At 45.3% G+C, this 21,264-nt stretch overlaps 1 protein-coding gene across 2 annotated transcripts in view; it reads left to right on the forward strand.

The window, feature by feature from the left end:
- Positions 1-21,264, forward strand: part of LOC311045729 (receptor-type tyrosine-protein phosphatase mu) — a 227,676-nt gene that overhangs the window by 81,413 nt on the left and 124,999 nt on the right. For both annotated transcript variants that reach the window (XM_084057748.1, XM_084057749.1), the window contains exon 8: positions 7,202-7,495. In XM_084057748.1, coding sequence (XP_083913874.1) covers positions 7,202-7,495 — 294 coding nt within the window. The remainder of the gene's footprint in view (positions 1-7,201; positions 7,496-21,264) is intronic.

Here is a 21,264-nt window from a genome sequence, read left to right on the forward strand (position 1 = left end):
TAATTCTGTGGATTATGAGCGTTCTACAGTCACGCTGCCACCAACCACCCCCTCCCCCACCTTATTACCATACACTGCCTTTCCTTCAACATGAGGAGAGTGAATGCTTGATTATCCCGGATAATCACTTCTGCCTTTTCATGCCAGGCTTCCATCAGATTTATGCGCCGACGAGGAAGTGCCATGCAAGTGCTTGTTCCAGAGCGTCATGCACATTGGAGCCCGCTGTACCCCCAGCCCCCCCCCTCCTCCTCCTTCTTCCCACCCCACCACCCCACCCCCACCCCATGTGGTGGCTCTGCTCAGCAGGTCCTGAAAGGCTTTGATAGTCGCTCCCCTGCCCGAACGTTGCCCGTGTCCAACCAAGCCTCAGCCTGGCCAGAATCAACCCCCCACCCCCCGCCCCACTATAGCAGGTTCCAAGCTGCACCTCACGATTCAAGGCGGGTCTCGCGCCAGCCAGGCGAGTCTGGCGGGCCGCAAAGCTGGTGAGCCGAGAGGCTGGCGCGGCGTTGGCCGTGTCACCGCTAATGAGAAAAAAAGCCTCTGCACCGGAAATCAAAGGCAGCACCACGGTCAGGCTCATCGCCACCCACCCCCCCCCACCCCCCGCGCGCAACCCGCCGTCCCTCATACAGTTATCTGCAGACGATCAATTCCTCACACGCGGCAAGCCCAATTAAGAGAGTAGATGACATAATGAGGACCTCTCGCATCTTAACGAGAGACACTCGGAAGATGTTGCATAGGAGAGCAAGAGAGGGCTTTGCTAACAGCCTGATTAACATCGGAACACAGTGGCAGCTCTTTTGTTTTGCAGGCTGCAAGGTGGGCGGCAGAGGGTGGTGTGCGCGCGCGTGTGTGTGTGCGCGCATACATGTGTGTGTGTTAACCACTTACACCCTGTATACTTAGTAAAACAGACCCGAGCTGGTGGCTTGGTGCTGCACTTGGTGCGCCCTTTTATTTTTATCTACACCAAAACTATTTGCCTCTTGTTCCCCTCATGAATAGGGGATTATAGGGCTCAAGTGGTACCATGTGTTTATGTAGATAATATGTGTGAATGAGAGTCGTATATTTTTGTTTGCTCTGTTTTGCTTTTTGTATTTAGTGTGGACTTTTTGTGTGCATGCGTGTGCCCGTGTGTGCCTACAGTATGCACGTATCTATCAATAATGTGCTATATTAATGGAATGGGTTTTGTAAATGTGTGTATGTCATTCGTGTACAGTATGTGGTTGCATCCAGGCAGACAGGCAGGCAGGTGCTGTGGTTAGAGTAGAACACAGCTGTCGCCAGGCCGTATATGGTCATCATCGCCACAACAGTTGTTCGCTGATGTGTGGCCGTCACTCTCAGCTGTGCTCCGTCACCGATCTCAGCCAATATGGGGGGATATTCCTAGTCACCTCCCGGTGCACCCGCCGCCACTAAAGCCTATGCCGTAGTTTGATGCCGTCGTTTTCTGAACAGAACTGATTTTCAAGCTAATAACTGCTAACACCTGCTAGCAACTGCTAACAATGTGTCACATCACATATTAGCGCGTCTTTAGCTGTTGCTTGCTGTTGTTAGCGGTTGCTCGCTGTTTGGCTTATTTTTACCAAAGCAAACCCATCATGCGGTGTGGACTATAAATTAAGCTTAATACTGCCTTGTGTGGTATTACCCAGAGAAACTTTAATGTCTGAAAGTGTGTTTCTGCACTTGTGTGTGGTTATTTTCACTGCTCCCTCTTGCCATGGCCGTTGAACAGAGGATTACCGTGCCTACAGTAGAGCAGTTTATTTCATCAGCGTAAGACGCTAACCCCTCACGGTTAAATGGAAACGCTTATTGCCACAATACATCAGACTCCTTCAGCCGCCCATTGTTACACAAATGGACCTTGTGAGTGAAATACAGCGCGGGCTGGTTTTGAATGGCGCCAGTCAGCCGTGTGTTATAATACATGAAATATTATGTATGTTCAGGAAACAGGGACTCACTACTAGATGCCTGTGAGGTCTTCCTTTGTTACCTGGGTGCTTTTCGTTTTCCTCCTGCTGCCTAACACAGTGGTGCTCAAAGTGAGCTCCAGGGACCCCCAATGGTCCTTTAGGGGGTTCCAGGAGGTCCCCAGCAAAATTACTATTTTATACTTTGGCTGTTCGAAAATAGCCACTTGACAAGTAACTTGTAGATCTGATATTTTCAAAAGAATTGTGAAAAATCTTTGAAAACATTTTAGGAATCGTTTGATCTTGAAGATCAAACACAAATCTAATGGGGGTCACTCCCGGGCACAAAATATTCTCAAATGGGGGTCTGCGGCCCAATTCGGGGGTTCGAAACCACACCAGGTTATTTATCCTCCTACTTTCCTGTTTCTCTCCACCGCGCTGTCTCGTAAAAGCGGCAATGCCTTACCTTTTAAATCTCAACCACAGTTTGATTCTTCATTAATTATTCACGGATTGTAACAGATTGACACAGCGTGTCGAGCTGTCCATGGAGCTCTCGTGATTTAACACAGAGGATGTCTGGTGTTCGCTCACTGTTGCCATAGCTTTACAGTATATGAGTCACGGCACACGGTACATTACAGTCGTACAGACGTGTTAATTTAACTGTGAAAGTGCACGACTCTCACAGTAAATTAACACTCCTGAATTTGCTGTGCAGGCTGCTAGACACCCTGCAGTGCACTGATGGCCCTTTGGGCCTGTGTGTCACAGCGGGTGTCATCGGAGACTGAGAGCGCGATGGCCAATTTGTCCACGAAATTCTGTACCAATTCTTCCTCTTTTGAGGGACGCTATTAGAACGGAGCAGGTTCTATTCTATCTCCCCTCGTTTTAAATTAAACGGAACATATTGCCGCTTAACTCGGTTAAATCCCTTTTTAAGACATATATCCACGGTTGAGTCTGGCGGGGTGAACAATAAAGAGAGAGTGGGGGGGGTGTACAATTGAAAGAAAGGAGCTTCGAAATGAGCCCCCAGGGAGACACTCACTATTTGGATCGCCTCATCCTCCCATCTGGCTACCTACTGTCTAACTTCTGGCCTGCATGTTCGACTGGGAGAAGATGTGCTGGATTAGCTGGTTGGTTCGCTATAAGAAGCTGGCTTGTCACAGTTTTTAAATTAATAATATTGAAGCCGACTTTTTACTTTAGTTGCGCACTGGTGTCATCGCCACTTTATAAGCTCACAATGCGTCGCAGCGTGTTACAGTATGTTTTGAGCATGTAGATTGCCTATTTTCCTTGCACGACACCGCAAGCAACAAGTTTTATCAAGCCCTCAACAGTCATAAGCTTTTTTCCCAACGCTACGCCTATTCGCTTTATTTTATTATTCTATAATTTTTCTTAAATTTGATATAAATATTTGTTATTTATTTAATATACAGTATATATATTTGTAAACATTTTTAAAACATTTTCCCACGGACCACCTGCAATTATGCCGTGCACCACTAGTGGTCCGTGGGTTTCAGAAACGATGCTCTTATAGGTGGTGTTTGACAGCAATGCCAGCAGCTTGGATTAGAGGGGAGTTTAGGGACCTTTGCCAGGGGGCGTGGTGGGGTAACCATCTGCCTGGCCATGCAGCCACCGTTCTGTAGGACACCTCAGCTTGTTCCCAATACACCCTGGAGAGCCCTCGCTCCCTCTCCCACTCTCCATGACAACTCCACCAGAAGCAGCCAGGCGGCTAATGGTATTATTCTGTTACATGCGTGCTCTCATTAGAGCCACTCTCCGCGGCCTGTGGGACCGGGCTCTATTGTAATATGTGACAAGGGAAGATTCCTAAGCAGGGTCTTGGCTGCAGGGGCATACTTCTCCACTGACAATAGCTGGTGTTAGGTTGCACTAGGAGACAGCGCTTGCAGCATAAAACATATGATCTCATTTTTGACACAATAGCACAGGGATGGGCAAAAAGTTGATTGTGGTGCAGAAGAAAAATCTCCAGTCGCCACAAAAGGGAGAGAGGATTTGCACAAAGGAATATGAAAAACTGAGACTGAAGCATATATTTGAAGTCAACTCATATAAAGTAGTATGCTATAAGATGTTGGTTTTTCTTTCTTCCAGAAGTCGTGGGGACTTCAGTCACCATTTAAGACAGAGATAATAAACGTACATATTTCAGAAAACCTAGTTGCTCAGGGATCACAGCATGTAAAAACAAACCGCTGACGTTTTTTAAGTCGTATTTATGGTTGCAAAGTAACAAAAACTCTTTGTATACTTTCAAAACCAAAAAATAGCCAACATGTTTTAAATGAATGGGTTGAATTCTAAATGTATTGCTCCAATTGCTAATGACCTTCGGAAGATTCCTTTTTATTTCTTATTTCGTCTGATGACGAGATTGCAAGATTGAATTTACATATTTCTGAAATATTACTGCAGGGATGGATTGAAACAGCATTTGGGCATGGCACGGTTGTCTGTGACATTTTTAGAGATCTCATTAAAATAAAGTACATATGGTTTAAGCAAGAATGTGCAAATGTTGTCACAAAGGAAAGGTCACTTGCAAAGACACCAATGAGTTCTGTATTTTTTATGTAAAAGTGATGTCTCTACAATAAAATAAAAAGTTATCCAACAAACTAAAGCATGTCTGAAGGACTTGGGTAGTGAGATAAAAGTGAGATTTTATAGATATAACATCCACCTGCTCTTGTGATTGAAGGAGAAAATCAGTTTCATGCCCTGATTTGTAAATGAATCATTAACTGGGTGTCCAGTTAATGATTACTCCATATTAGGGGAATGTAGCAGCCAATAATGTAATAACTGAAGTTCCTGATACCGGGCTCTACATTTTTTATCTTAAATTAAATTCAATCATAAAATAATACATCTTGGGGCATTTCTGCTTTGTTTAAAAGTGCACTACGCTGGGCCAAAAAATAAGCAGTATAACCAAGGTATTTTCACAGTAGGCATGGTGCTCAGACATGTATTTGCATTCCAAACTGTACCAACCTCCTATATTCCCAAGCTAGGTTGTTTATTTAACACTATGTATCTGCTAGTACATGCCCACCATCAGACAAGACACCAAAACAACACATAAAGCAACAGATCTCACAAACAAATCTCTTACTAATGCCTGTCAAAGTACCACGCACAACAACCTGATACAGTATATTATGTGTCTTCAGCAGCACTGTGCTACAATACCACCGAGTAGCTATCAACCTTTTACAGACAAATCCCCCCTTTGTGTGACTGCCTTAATGACAGGAAAGACAAGGCAGAGAGAGGGGTTCATACATGTGTACGGCAACACAGGCCTGGAGCTGTCTTCCAGCCTGTGAGTGAGGTTGTGGTTAAGTACAGAATGTACAGTGACAGTCAGTTCCTGACTGCATATGGGATGGCTACATTTAAATGGACCATGCGTGCATTGCTCATGTACGTTGTCTATCACTGGAGTCCAGGGATTTCTAACTGTAATAGTCTTTTGCAATGCGATGGAAAAGTAGACAAGACAAAAGACAACTCAAGTAGTTGTCAATTATCAGAGGCTGTTGTACAGTAGCTGTCCTCTGATTGAAATCAATATATACGTATAGGCTACAGGCCAGTGCATTTCCCAAGGTCCAGCTGATTTCATTTATGCTACTGCTGAAAGCTGCTGTCGCCTTCAAAACCACTGCTGATTGCATGACTCAGGCAGTTTAGTGCTGCTGATGAGCCATGTGTTGGAACTATTGATTAGCATGAATTTCTTCTGAAATGGCCTTTTCTATTGAAAAGCTCGCATTGTTGGTGAACATGTAGGGATTCTACTTTCAGGTTGTTTGTTTACCAGACAAAATTGATCTTGAGCACTTTATTTGCTCAATACTTGTAAGTGTTTATTCACAGAGATTTCACATAGCCCTTTTAACCCTTACCATTGTAAAAAAAAAAAAAAGAAGAAGGGGAAAAAAGTGGTGCTTTTGTAAAGCAAACCCTTTCACTGGAATATTGTTTAGACAGAAGTCTTCTGTCGACTTATTATTTAATACTATTTTACAATATACACTAGCCTGGTAAACCCTCCCTCCGGAAATCTCATTTCAATTCGATTTCAGAAAGGAGTCTGGTCTGAAACGCCTTTCTGCAATAATCGCTGTGGGCTGGAGTTGGGCGGGAGTAATACCGTTGACTGACAACCCCTTCAACCAATGATCGTTTTTCCCCTTCAGCCAATGAGCAGTTCAATTTGACGAGCTCCAGACTATGTGACGCAACGGGACTTTTGGGACGGCCATGCCGAAAATAGGTTGCCTTATTGGGATACATGCGTGTCACTCCCCGCCCCTGCCGGTTCTCTAAATTTATATTTTTAAATAGGCTCTGTCATGATTAATTGACCACATATATGAAGTTAAACAACTAAATTCTATCCAAACGATATCTTATAAGTAAATTCCGTGCCTCAAAAAAGAAGTTTGAAAGCGTTATAAAACTGAAAGTAAGAAGTGAAGGCACTCGCACAAACAACAATGGCTGCCGTTCGTCTTTTTTCGGCGGCTCTCAGGCTGCACTCGGGTTCATTCGGGCTCACTCGAACTCGCCACCTGATTGGCCAACTGTCGCTGTCAATCACAGAACAATGAGCGACGACGCTGATAGGCTCGTCGGCTCGGCGAGCAGAGCGATTATTGGAGAAAGGCGTTTCAGACCAGACTCCTTTCTGAAATCGAATTGAAATGAGATTTCCGGAGGGAGGGTTTACCAGGCTAAATATACACTACACATAACATTAAATAAAATGCATTCATTCTTCTCATGAATTTGCTGCGATTAATCAAAACATTTTATGAACAGTGGCCACTGTCAAGTCACACTGCAAACACAAATAACACCTAGTACATTCCAAAATAAAACCGACATTGACGTAATTCAAATCATTAACGTCAATGGCATTAATAGCGCATTTCAAATTAATTGCATAGGTTAATGCATTCATTTTGACAACCCTAATTTATTTTCAATATACGGTACATGTACCATATGCACATTTCTAATGTCTAACTTCATGGAGGAAAAACATTTTGTTGTCTGGACATTTCACGTTGGACTTCTGTTTTGTTTTGTCAGTGTGTAGTGGAAACTGTCAGGTCACAGGTGTGAATATTGTATGAATACTGAAAGTTGACGTCTTCTAACCCAGCACTGTCTCCCAAATGCCTCTCCAGAGCCACCTGTTCCGATCGCCCCGCCCCAGCTGATGGCGGTCGGTGCCACCTACCTCTGGATCCAGCTAAACGCCAACTCCATCAACGGCGACGGCCCCATCATCGACAGAGAGGTGGAGTACCGCACCGTGTCGGGCACCATGTACGACCTGCAGCCCGTCGACAAGACCACACACAAGATCGGCCACCTGGACCCCGACACCGAGTACGAGATCAGCGTTTTACTCACCAGACCCTTGGAGGGAGGCACAGGAGCGCCCGGACCACCGCTGAGGGCCAGGACCAGGTGTGCCGGTGAGTCTGAAGAGATGCGTTTATTATTTTACTCAGACCTCATGGGATTTTGTAGGATTCTATTGTGCTAGCTCTTTTACAAAAGGCAAAGAATGCTTACTGTTTGAAAACAGAATGTAAAAAAACAATCTTTAACGTTATCTCCCATTCCATCGCAACAGTAGGCTACAGACGGCATGTCGGCTAAACTCTAGTCAGGACCTGTAATCTTTATATATAAGTAGTGGTTTGTTGTCGTCACCACAATGGGAACAGAGACACCACAACAAAGGATGTCCAACAACTATGCTGTACGGAGGCCACAAAAACCTTAGGGATATTGTCGTTTCACAGTCTCCTTGCACTAGGAACAAAGAACTGCCAATGTGCAATTAATCGACTTTTGACACCCAGTAAAACGTAAGGGCTTCAGTGTCTTGGCTCAGCTCCGGCCTGGGAGGGGAGCCGGTGACCTTCTGATTACCAGGTGACTTCTGTAGCCTATACCCACTAATTTACAGCCACTGCCTATAGGAACGTATAAGCTTGTTTCCAGCATAAACCAAGCAGGCATTAGCAACCTTATGTTGACTTGTGTTAAATCCCTCGTTAGTTTGACATGCTATGCGTGTGACACCATTAACTGATATGATCTATAGTTTGTTATAGTGCTGAAACCGGCATTGCTACATGGTTAACTCTCTAACTGCATGCTTATTAAACCTTTCAAAGGCCCAGCCCCTCGCTAATTCACCAGCAACACAGATTGATGCCGTGTGTAAAGCAAAGCGGCACCTTGTGTTCGAGCCACTCATATTGTTTCTTTACCGTTGCCATTATAGGGACTCCTTATATGTGCATAAACACTTTGTGAACTCCTAATGATACAAATTGCCCTTTTCACTACATTAACCATCTAAATTCCCATGCTGTGCTGCCAACTCGGAGAACAATACAAACCTAGCCTCAGCATTTTCACAGCACCTAATTTGGTGTCCCGAGAAGTGCTGATGGAAATGGGAATTTCCATGGGGGAGGGAGGGAGGGGGGGGGGGGGGCAAACCCCCCTCTGCCTTTTTTGTGTGAAGGTCGTGCGTTCGTCCATTTTTAGTCAGGGCTGATAGGGATGGATGGATACTACCTGCTCAGCCTTCAGAGCAGGGGCCAGTGCCTGCGGGGGTCCTGCCCCCCCCCGCCACCCCCCCGGCCACCCCACCACCCCACTACCGCCCCCACAGTCAGGGAGATTGATGGCCGCGGCTCCTGAAGTGTGTTTGAGGAAGCAGCTCTTGATCTTGTCCGGCTCTCTCAGGCCGGTCGTTCCCGGTGACAGGCCACGGGCCTCAGCAGAGCTCCTAATTGAACGGTTAAGGCTCACGGGGCACCGTGATACATCACTGTTCATATGGACAGGCCCATAGATTCCTGCACTTGCCGTACAAATGCTCTAATGAAAACGTGTGGGACAGGATGATACGGCCGCCTCCTGCATATCCCACGTCGGTCGTCGTCATTAGTCTCTTCTTGGTCACTTTGCAGACCAGAGATCGGTGTGTTTCTAATGACAGAATGCTCTTTATATTTACTTATTTATTCATTTTGGATGCAGTTTAAAGCAAATGGGTGGTCTTGTGTGGTTCTCTTTCCCACGACACCATTTCAGTGCTTTCATTCCATTGTGAGCATAAAAAAGGTATTATTTCATCCGAGGCGCTATGATTGCTTTTGGGGTTATTCGTGGCTCTCGGGAGCTCGCAGAATGACTGCATGGGAAAACATTTTGTTTTGGTTTTCCACATGAAATTTACAACTTGCTACCTCTTTATTGTTGTTTGCTTTTCCTCCTGGCCAGGATTACTAGCTTAATAATTTATTTTGCTGTGCTGATCGGAATGGGGAGAAAAGGTAAAGAAGCATGACTGTACTCTCTCCTAGCTTGTGATGGACGTGCGTGTGCGTGCGTGAGGTTGTTTACCACTTTGCTGAGCCCCTACATGAGCGGGGTCACTGTGTGATGATCAGGTGGTGGCCTAGCATCTCGGCAGGCAACGCTGCTTTTCAGCAGTGCTATTGAGGCGCCGTCTCACACAGAGAAGCCATTACCAGCTGAGTACATGAGTTAGCACAGGACTCCGTTATGTGAGGATGAGTCCTTGTTGACCAGACATAACGTTGAATAGTATTCACAAAGCATTCTGAGGTATTTGATGAACCGGATGGATGGGTATGGATTGCCACAGTAAGACTTGAAAGTGAATTGAATATACTTTTGTGTGACTGAATAGCACCAATCAAACAGTAAATCCTAGTTATTTCAATGTTTTGCTTAGAGATACCGCTGCATTCACACTGTGCTCACTAACAGCATTAACAACCGTGTGCTGCCATGGACTGCCACGGCCACTTATAATGAAAGGTCAACATTTCCTCACATTTCTCCAAATTTCAAAAATTCTTCTAGAGTAGTAGAAATAGTAGATGGACTATTTTCGGCAATTTATGCTATTCCTGAGATAAGGCTCAAGTGGTCAAACACTGACTAAATCTGTAGCCGCTCGCTCACTGACAGACATTCTCTGCAGAAGGTCAGCTTCATCCTCCTGAACACCTGCGATCATACTTAAACTCGAAGAAGAACCATCTGGTTCCCCCCTGGCTGCCTTCGATCAACACGAGAGACGATCACAGACTACATTACAGCCTGGGTTTTGAAGAAAGACCATGTCTGGTCCACCTCCACGCTCTGGACTGGCCCTATCCATCCCATCCTGCATTTCAGACAGCGGGACACGAAGTCCGCTCCGTGCTCAAACACCTGCTCGGCGCTGGGGTGCCTCTGCCAGCACCGCGGCCCCATCTATATAAGTTGCCTCCCATCTGCGCCGCTCCAAACGCCACGTGGGAGTAGTAGGCTCATCTGTTTGTTTTAGTTTGCCGTTCTACGGCGCTGCCGCTGAGTGCTATTAAACACAGGGGAACCGGCGGTAATCAGGGAGCAGCCCTCGCTTAAACACTCGTTTAACAGAATGTGGAGAGCGAGGGAGGAGCCGGGCAATTATAGGCTCACCCACACACCAAGGTTGAGATCTGCATTCAGCCCCCTTGATTCTAATTGCAAAAGAGCGAGACTCTTTTTGATGGCCAGGGAAGGAGGTCAGTGTCTGTAGGGTGGAAAGAGTAGTGATGAGTAGAATCATGGTTTAACACATTCCCTGCCATTGACGGAGATCTCGTCTTTTCAACAAAACAAAAAAATCCACAAGAGGATGCTCTATCGCAACTTAGGAATGATCCTAGGACCCTGAAAGAAGGAATGGACGGATGTGACGTCATCCCAAAAAATGACACTCTCGTTCACTCCTTCTTTATCAGTTTTATCTATTTTTTTCCTCTTTTTTTGGTGAAAACGGCTGTTATACAACAGCCAACCGGGACAAAATGGCCGATTGTGGTTACACATTTTTTTCTCTGGTGGATAGATCAGACCCTCCCCCATCCCCCAGACATGCTTTGTTTACATCCACGCGCACATCACGGCTCCCGTGGCTCTGCAAAGATCGTCAATATAAGGTAAAAAACCCTGGCAGAAGCTACATAATTAATTAATTAATACATGTTATATGGCTTCCTTCCTGAGAACGAGAAGTTTATGGCCTGCCAATATCTGTCTCTTCGACGTCTCCGGTCATCTTGATACATACATCTGGCCAGCTCATTTGTGCTTTAGTTTACTGAGAATAATCAAGGCAATATCGTGGCATAGCTCTCACTCTGGTATTGTTGCATTTAAAATGATCCGAAATTTGTTGAAATTTGTCACTATTGTTTCTTCTCGAAACTAGCAGAAACTAGCATCTAGAGCTTGCAGATCAGATTTTTTTTTAACTTAATGACCTATTAATGAATTGCTGACCCCACCTGCTGGCCGCATTGCCATTGTTTTTTTCCCCACCTTAATCAATTCCTGAGAGAAATGAATTGCTCAGTGAAGGTCTCCTATCTTATGACAGACATGCCTAAAACACTATTCACTCTTTTTTTTTTCTTTGCCAGGGCTGAGATTGAGCACCTCTGTCTGTCCTAAAAAGAAAGGAAAATTGTTTGCTGGGCCTGACACTGCTTCTAATTAAAGTCATTGTTGCCTTGAGGTATGAATAGAAAGCCACTTCGCCTCACCATCTGAGATAACGGTGGTCTGGGGCCAACAATTGTTAGCAGTCATGTGATCTATAGGGTTTATATTGTCTGTGGCAAGGTGAATGAGGGGCCTTCGTTTGAGGCACATTGAATTTGTGTTCTTTTGTCAGCCATAGAAAACAGGAGAGATTGAGTTTGTGTTGCCGGGGGAAGGTTATTGGCGTGCCACAATAAAAAGCTGGCGAACGGCGAATTGTGTTCTTCCCAAGGACGTGTCTTCAAACGGCATGCGAGACAGAAAGAACAGGCTGAGGGACATGCTGCGTTTATGGCCGTTTCATTATTATTATTTCTTCGCTATTCCATCTCTCCATCTATCTATTCTCCAAACACCTTGGAATTGAGGCCCTCGGGAACAGATGTGCGCAAAATAATACTCTGGTGGAACATCAGCTGCGCTCCAGGCCCAATTAGAGGCATCCTACACAGCCGCCGGGAGGTCGGGTTGGCCGTTTGGGAACCCCGGTTCGATTCCCGGTTCGATTCCCGGCTCTTCCTGGTTTCGTGTCGAGACGTCCTTGAGCAAGATACTGAACCCCTAATGCCCAATGTATGCGCTTTACACCGCTGTGCGTCAAAAATAGCAGATCTATACGCTTCTGCAACGCGTTCTGGAGCATATGGATTGGCTATATTCAGTGCGTAACACCATCCTATGGCAAAGTACACCGAACTTGACTGATGGCGGTACCTTGCACGGTTTCCTCGGTGCCGTCAGTGTGTGAATTGTGTATGAGTGGGTGAATGGGTAAACGTACATGTTAAAGCTTTTGAATAAAGGCGCTATAGAAATGCAGAGCATTTATGAACAACACCAAAAATTCTCCTCGGTACGGTATCTCCTCAGCACTTCTCCAACAGGAAGCCTGCTGTGTGCTGTGTGTTTGTAACACTGTCGCCTGAATGCCCCAGAGGACGTCAGCCAGCCAGCCAGCGCTAGTTAAGACATGCTGTGGCGACAAGTGCGTTCCTCTTCCTCCACGCGTTTTTAATTTGAACAGAAATGCTTTTCAAGGTCTTTAAGTGTTGCCATTCTCGACGATTAATTATTCATGGTCTATCTGTGGTAATTTTTGTCACAGATTTCAACCAAGCCTTTTGCTTGAATTATAGATGGCCTGGTCCACACCCCTACAACACCCCCCCCCCCCCTCCCGCCTGTCATCCAAGGAGGCACTCATTCCAGTCTGGTTGTATAAATCCGAACCGAAGACGAATAAGAAGGACCACGAGCGGCCTCCCCCACCCCTCCTCCTCAACCCCCCAACCCCCCCCCCATTTCCCCCCTCAACGACAGGACAGGGATATGTCAGCGGTGTCGGTGGGGCGACGGGGTCGGGGCTCATTCCGCTCAGGTCTCCAGCACGGCGCTCTCCCCTCACCGCCAGGCCTCTCTCTCTCTCCACACCCATCTCGTCCGTCCCCCCACCCCATCGTGGCACCCTCATTAATCACAGGGCCCATAAAGAAAGACTTGATAGAGTGAGGGGAGACCGCAGCCGTTCAATAAATCCCTCTGATTACCCATGCCTCCAAGGTGTGGAGTGCGTGTGCGTGTGTGGACGGTGGCGATGGATGGCTGGGTATAGGCGTGGGCGGGTTCTGTGTGTGCGTGTGTGTGTGTGTGTGTGTGTGTGTGTGTGTGTGTGTGTGTGTGTGTGTGTGTGTGTGTGTGTGTGTGTGTGTGTGTGTGTGTGTGTGTGTGTGTGTGTGTGTGTGTGTGTGTGCACGGGTGGGTGGATATTGGTGTGTGTATATATCTGTGTTTATATAGGGTAACACTGTAGTTCCATGTACAGCATCTTAAAATGCCATCAATTACTGCTTGTGTACACGTGTCAACCCCAAGGACTCAAACCCTCTCGATTGTATACTTGTTGCGAGATGACTGGAGATGACCCCCCACCCCACCCCCCAGCACTCTTTACACTGGCCCGCCCACGCACGCACGCACGGACACACACACATACACACACACACGCACGCACACACGCACGGACACACACACATACACACACACACGCACGCACACACGCACGGACACACACACATACACGCACGCACGCACGCACGCACGCACGCACGCACGCACGCACGCACGCGCACACACACACACACACACACACACACACACACACACACACACACACACACACACACACACACACACACACACACATACACACACAGTACACATACACATACATATACTCATACACACAGACACACACACACACACACACACACACACACACACACTATACTGTATATATATATATATATTCTATACTTGTGAGGACATCAATATTTTAGGATAAAGATGTCTACATAATTATTTTTTTGGGGCATTTTTAACTCTAACCCGAAAGCCAAAAATAGCTGATCTACAAGCTTACAACTCGCTTTTGGCCCTCACAAGTATAGTAATACAAGTAAACACGAACCGCATACACACAAGCCCACCACATGCGCTCTCTCTCTCTCTCTCTCGCGCTCTCTCTCTCTCACTATCTCTCTCTCTCTCTCTCCTCTCTCTCTCTTCAACCGCGTTCCCCCCCGCCCTCCTTATCTCCAGAGAGTAGCACTCTAGGAGGCCAACAGAGCTTTGATTGTCGGTTATCAAAAGCTATCATTACGGCGACGCCTCGGCGTGCAGCGTTATGAAAATGATTTCAAGAAGTGTGGAAGCCCCATGTCATTAACTCAATGGCCCCACTGCTATCAACCAAATATGATAGAGAGAGGCAAACAAAATGTGCTTCATCCCTCCCAGCCCTGCTCTCGGCGTAATTTATACTTAGTCGCACATTGGTATCGCACAGCGACAACGGGCTGATGTACAAGCTCACGATGCGTCTCAGCGCGACGCATCGTGAGCTTGCAGATCGGCTATTTTTGCTGCGAGGCACCTGCTCGCGACTAAGTATAACTCAAGCCTTCAGCCTCAGCCTCCCCGCAAGTATGAAAAAAAAACAAACGCAGAGTGAATAACACACACTGTGCAATAGAGAGATACTTTAACCCATTAAGACCGGCGAAAGCAAACACTTTAACCATTATTGTATACTTTGGCTATTCAAAAATAGCAGATATACAAGCTCATTTTGGCAAATATTTTTAAAGCGAACATTTTGGAACTCAAATCTTTTTTGTTCTTGGAGGTCCCTGGAATAACATATTTTGAGATGGGGGTCCGCGGCCAAATACATATAATTTTGGGTGTCCTTGACATGAAATAGTTTTAGAACCACTGATATATTTTGTTCCAGGGACCCCCCCCAGAAGCAAAGATTTTAGTTAAAAATGTTTGCTTTTGAAAATATATAATGAAAGATTTGCATACATTTTCACGATTAAAAAATAGATAAATAGCAGATCTACAAGCTCATAGCGCGGCACTCGGTGCCGCGCTATGAGCTTGTATATCTGCTATTTTTGAATAGCCCAAAAATTTTTACAAGATGACACACAGATGCGCTCCCGGTCTCAATGGGTTAAGTGACAAGCAATATCAGGCCCTGACTACCTGAGAATGGAACACTTTAACATGAAAACAGCCCCCCCCTCTGTCTGGGATCTAATCTGGGCCGCTGTCACGTTGTTTACAGTGCTGACTGGCGAGGAAAGTGAGATGAGGCGAGCACTGTCTGTGACTGGAGAGAGAGAAAGACGATGGGCCGCCATTCACGATTTTCCCCAGCCCAGACCTCTGACAGGCTGTGTTAAAGTGAAGGCTATTGTTCTCCTTCTAGCTTAATCTACCCAAACGCCTCCCTACTAGCATTTCACCTCCCCCCCCCCCCCCAACCTTGAGTGTTGTTTTCAGCCTGATTACATGGTGGTGGCACTGATGAACGACAGCCCAGTTGACAGGGTTTCTAATTATTGAGGACGTAGTCCCTCCCTCCCGAAGCCGCCATTGGCTGAGCCGGGGGGGATACGTGGAAAAGAATGTGTGCGAGTGAGAACCGACCATATTTGTTTTCTTTTGTTTTTATTCGTTTTTAGCCAGCTTTTAACCATTTTGTTCTTTACCGCCGCAATGCGACGCATTGTGACCTTGTAGATCGGCGATCTTCGCCGTCTGTCGTACGATGAATTATATAGGGGTTAAGTGGTTAATCGATGAGGCTGTGATAATTATAGATCACGACAAAAGATCGCCGGCACAGCACGGCGCGGTATACGCCGTGGCACGGGGCGGCAAGCTTTGAAGTAGATCAGATCTGATGAATGTTGCAGCTTGGTGTGATGCTCGGCCCTTTGACACATAAAGAACGCACACGTGTCATTTAACTCGGCACACACAAACACGAACAGTATCCTGCAGTGGAAAACACACACACACACACACACACACACACACACACACACACACACACACACACACACACACACACACACACACACACACACACACACACACACACGCACACACGCGCGAGCACACGGACACTCACTCACACGCACACACCAGGCACACACACTTGTCTCCCAGTAAAGTGGCTCTGCTCTGGACATGCCCAATTTGTCTCCTTTCATCCAGGACTAATGTCTTTCTCTACCCGAGGGCTGAGTGCACCAATTCAAGTCTCCCTCCAGGACAGCGAGGCTGAAGCACGGGGTTATTTGTCCCTCTCTCCTCCATGTTTTGCGCTAATCACGTTATCAATGTGGATTGCTAAAGGTTGAACGTGTGTGTGTGTGTGTGTGTGTGTGTGTGTGTGTATGGGGGGAAGGGGACGGGGGGGGGGCATCTGAATTAACAAGGGGAGATAATGTGCTGATAATTTCAAAAACATTATTTAAATGTCAAGCTGTAATGATAAAAACCCACTAATAGTTCTATGTAAATGTCAAATTCAAATTATTCAATTACACTGGCAGAGCGTTCGGGAGCAGGTGATAATTTGTCCACTGCTTGGAATACCAATCTGTAGCTCTCACTGTGGAAGCCCGGTCGGTCGGTCGGTCCGTGTGCCCTGGCATAAGATAGACCTCAGTAATTTCCTGCTTCAAGGGATGCTTTCATAATCATTATTATAACTCTATTCCACAAGAGCTATCTGCCATACTGGGGGGCGGGTGGGGTGGGGGGGGGTGAGGGATATTGGAGTCATATTTCCAGTACTCTCACCCCCGGTCGGTGTAGACTTTAGCGTTTGATAGCTTGTGAGCGGTGTTAAAAAATGGTATGGATTTCCAGCAGATAGCCTTGTTGTGATTTGTGCCCACGCTTATGATACAGTCAATAAAACTAACCTTGCACTCACAGTAGGCCGGGGCGTAATAGGCCCACCTCATCAGCTGTCATTCACAGGCCTGTGGGTCCTATTTGAAAATTGCCGCCGTGCATCGTTCCACACACACACACACACACACACACACACACACACACACACACACACACACGCACGCACGCGCTCACACACACATACACACACACACACACGCGCGCGCACACGCCGGGCCCCCCTTATATGTGAAAGGATTTATAGGAGATATCGCCCCTTCAGTGCAACCCGTTCATTTCACATTAAGTGCATGGAGAGGACTGTGTGTGTGTGTGTGTGTGTGTGTGTGTGTGTGTGTGTGTGTGTGTGTGTGTGTGTGCGTGTGCGTGCGTGCGTGCGTGTGTGTGTGTGTATGGTGTGTGTATTTCGTCCTTTTCTCCTGGAGGTCAACCTTGACCCCCTCTGCCAGCCGGCGGAACGCGCGAAGGGAAGGCACCTTGCTGTTGATGCAAACCGATGATGTCATCCTGAGTCACGGCGGTCGATTGGGGCGTGTACGTCCAACCACAGATTCCTCCTCTCCCAGTTTTTAGTGCCTCTCCCTCGGTGGTGGAAACAGTACTCTGATGATTTACCACAGTAAAAGTATAGCAATACCACAGTGTAGAAATACCAAGAAAAATGCCTGTATTCAGAATGTTGGCTTGAGTAAAAGTACAAAAAGTACATGCATCCAAAATATAAGTAGCAAAAGAAAAAGTACTTATTATTTTCAAAATTTGTCAGAATCTTTAAAAAATAACTGATCTGCAAGTTTACAACGCGTTGAGGTATTTGGAACTTGTAGATCGGCTATTCTTTGTGGATGTTTTGTAATAATAATCAAAATCTGCAAAGTAACTCACGTTTTCAAATAATTGTAGTTGAGTAATAAGTACAATATTTGCCTCAGATTTTTTTTTTAGAAGTATATAACGTATAAAATTGACATGCCCAAGTAAAGTAAACTTACCTCAAGATGGCACTTAAGTACGGTACTTGAGTAAATGTACTGTACTTACAGTAGTCCCTTTCCACCACTGGGTACGGGATGGCAGTGGATCGGGCGTCCGCTCCGCCACAGACCCTTTTAGTGTCTCTCTCTCCCTCCCTCTCTCAGACAGCTGGTGTTCATGCCGTAGGGGAGCCAGTGGGGAACACGAACAATTAGCCCTTTCTCAATTAAGCTCAAGGGAGAGAATGTGTAATTGTCATGAGGGCTGTTTACCAAATGGCCACTTCTCTTTTAGTGTCCGTAATGTCTGCCACTTCTTCTTATGCCCAGAGTCCTGAACCATGTTTGTTCGCGTGTGACATATCGTCACTGTCAGGCAGAAACCTTGTATTCATATTCAGTGGTGGAAGAAGTACTCAGATGTTTTACTTAAAGGGCAAGACCACTTTGGTAGATTTTTGGGTTGTGTAGTTACCTTGCCATGATGTAACTCCAAAGGTGGGCAAGAAATAAAAAATAATTGCTCCATTGATTAGAAATTGATAATTCAAAATATGCTCCTCATTGACTTACATTATACGGTAAAACTGCTCTCAAAGTCACTCTTTTAGGACAAAAACGAACGCAAACAAAGTTGATTCAGACGATATAGAACATCACCAAACCCAGTACTGTTTTTTTTTTTTAAATAAAAATGTCAAATTCCTGTTGATTTTGCCATTTTTGATAAGTAGAAAACCCGGACTGGATCGGCGGATCCGGATCCAGATCTTCATAATAGTAAAATCAACAGGAAGTTGACATTTTTATTAAAAAAAAAAACAGTACTGGGTTTGGTGATGCTCTATATTGTCTGAATCAGCTATGTTTGGGTTAATTTATGTGCTAAAAGAGTGACTTTGAGAGCTGTTTTACCGTACAATGTAAGTCAATGAGGAGCATATTTTGAATTATCAATTTCTAATCAATGGAGCAATTATTTTTGATTTCTTGTCCACCTTTGGAGTTACATCATGGCAAGGTAACTACACAACCCAAACCTCTACCAAAGTGGTCTTACCCTTTAAGTAAAAGGAGCAATACCACATTATAAAAATACTCTGTCACATTTTTTGTCATAAATTAAAGACAGGGTGCCGTGATTTTCAATGATACCCCCCCCCCCCTAAAACATAATCATCAGGTATTATGGTTATACTAGGAGGAAGATTTTTTTTCAAAAAAGTGTACAGAAAGTGTTAAAATTATGTTTTATGTGGACACGCCTCCAGTTCATTAAGTATACATCTGGTTCTCACTTTAGCACCTCACACCTGAACCAGTCCCTCCTTCTCCTCCTACAAGACCACCCACCTGTCCTAGTCCCTCCTCCTCATGCCCACACCTGTTGTGTTATGATAATGGGGGGGAGGTTATATTTCTACTGTGTCATTAAAGCGCTGTTTTTCTATTGGCACCTTTGACCCTCAAGGTTTCAGCCTCCAGGAAGAAACTCAAAATAGTCAGAGAAGACATAAAACACCGGGGGGCTTAATGAAGTTCTATCAACCTCATAGACACATGAAAAACAGAAAAAGTGCAAAACCATGGCACCACCTCTTTAATGCCCTATTTTATACTTTGTTGTATGACAGTGCTGCGTGAAATTAGGGACAACAGGACGTACAAGCTCACTACGATTCTATCCCTTTAAGAGCAGCTGGTGATTAAATACAGTAATAACTACAAAGGATCCATTGAAACACAGGTTCTTTTTTTTTCTCCATTTTCTGAAAAGTAATAGTTTCGTACATACAAGGTTTCCGACCCCGACAGCGACGGTGCGCTTCCCATATGTCAGCACATCACGAAAGAAAATAAAACCACAGTATATTGCTGTCGTAATTCACATGTGACTAGATCATTGGCTCGCCTCATTTCTTTTTTTCCCCCCCTTCCATCTTTATATGGTATGGACTATTTCTCTCAACAATTAAATTTTCCACTAGAGAAACACGCGCCCTTTCTCGGCATCTCCCCATTGGCCAGCTAGAGCCAGAGAATACGGCGGACATTATCTCTCTTTGGTCGTTCTGCTAGAGATGAGAGTGTGACATTCCCCTTGAACGCCCCAGAAATGAGACTTCCCCCTCCCAGCCGCCTTGTGCGCGTCTCCTGGAAAATTCACAGTTTGGTGCATTTGTCACTTTGAGAGCATCTGGTTTAACCCATTAAGACCGGGAACGCATCTGTGTAACCACTTTATCCATATTTTATACTTTGGCTATTAAAAAAATTGCAGATATAGTGCCGTGCTATGAGCTTGTAGATCTGACATTTTTGAAAAATCGTGAAAACATCTTATAATATATATACTGTATGTTTTAAAGAGAACATTTTTAACTCAAATCTTTGTTTCTGGGGGGTCCCTGGAACAATATATTTTCAGATGGGGGTCCGCGGCCAAATACATCTCATTTTGGGGCTCCTTGACATGAAAAAGTTTGAGAACCACTGATATTATAGCAACATAATTGTTTAAAAAAACTGTTGTAGAATCCCCAGAAGCAAAGATTTGAGTTACAAACGTTTGCTTTTAAAAATATATATTTAAAGATTTGCACACATTTTCAAGATTTTTCCCAAAAAAATTGCAGATCTACAAGCTCGTAGCGCGGCACTCGGTGCCGCGCTATGAGCTTGTAGATCTGCTATTTTTGAATAGCCAAAGAAATCTAAAACTGACACAGATGCGTTCCCGGTCTGAATGGGTTAATTTGATTTCTGTGCCTGGCCACCCTGCAATTCTATGTGCTTTTAGTGTAACCGTTGCTTACTGAGTGCGGCCAAAAGATAGTTCCGCAAATAATGGGGTTTAGGCTTCTATTTTCTGGATGGCTTTCCCAAAACCGCGAGTGACTTGAAGAGGTCTATTTCCCCTCCATCTTCCTCCCCCTGTGTTGCTGTTTTAGTGTTGTGTTTTTAGTGGGGTTTCTGACAGCGCTGTTTAAATGGAGAAGCCCGTTTGTGTGAATTGTTATATCAGTCAGGATAGCTTGCTGGCTGGAGTGCCTTTTTTCCTCTGACAATCCAGACACAGCAGTCCACAGAGACTAAAGCGGCAATGCGTAACTTTCTTTAGTGAATAAAACGTTGTTTTGACCTATCTGTATATGGTTTAGACTATGTTAAAGGAGTAGTTCAACCAAAAAAGTACTTATTTTCTATCAATTACACACCCCATGAACCATTGAATTCATGGATTTGTTTTTGTTTATGTCGCAGTCCTAAGCCAGTAATTTGATTAGCGGTCGGAAAACTGCTAATGTATCCGGTAGGAGACACAAAGTAGACTCTTTGAGAAATACACCTGGTAATCAAAGTAT

This window comes from Gymnoscopelus microlampas, assembly GCF_963454915.1.
Source record: "Gymnoscopelus microlampas genome assembly, chromosome: 5".
Taxonomy (NCBI): Eukaryota; Metazoa; Chordata; class Actinopteri; order Myctophiformes; family Myctophidae; genus Gymnoscopelus; species Gymnoscopelus microlampas.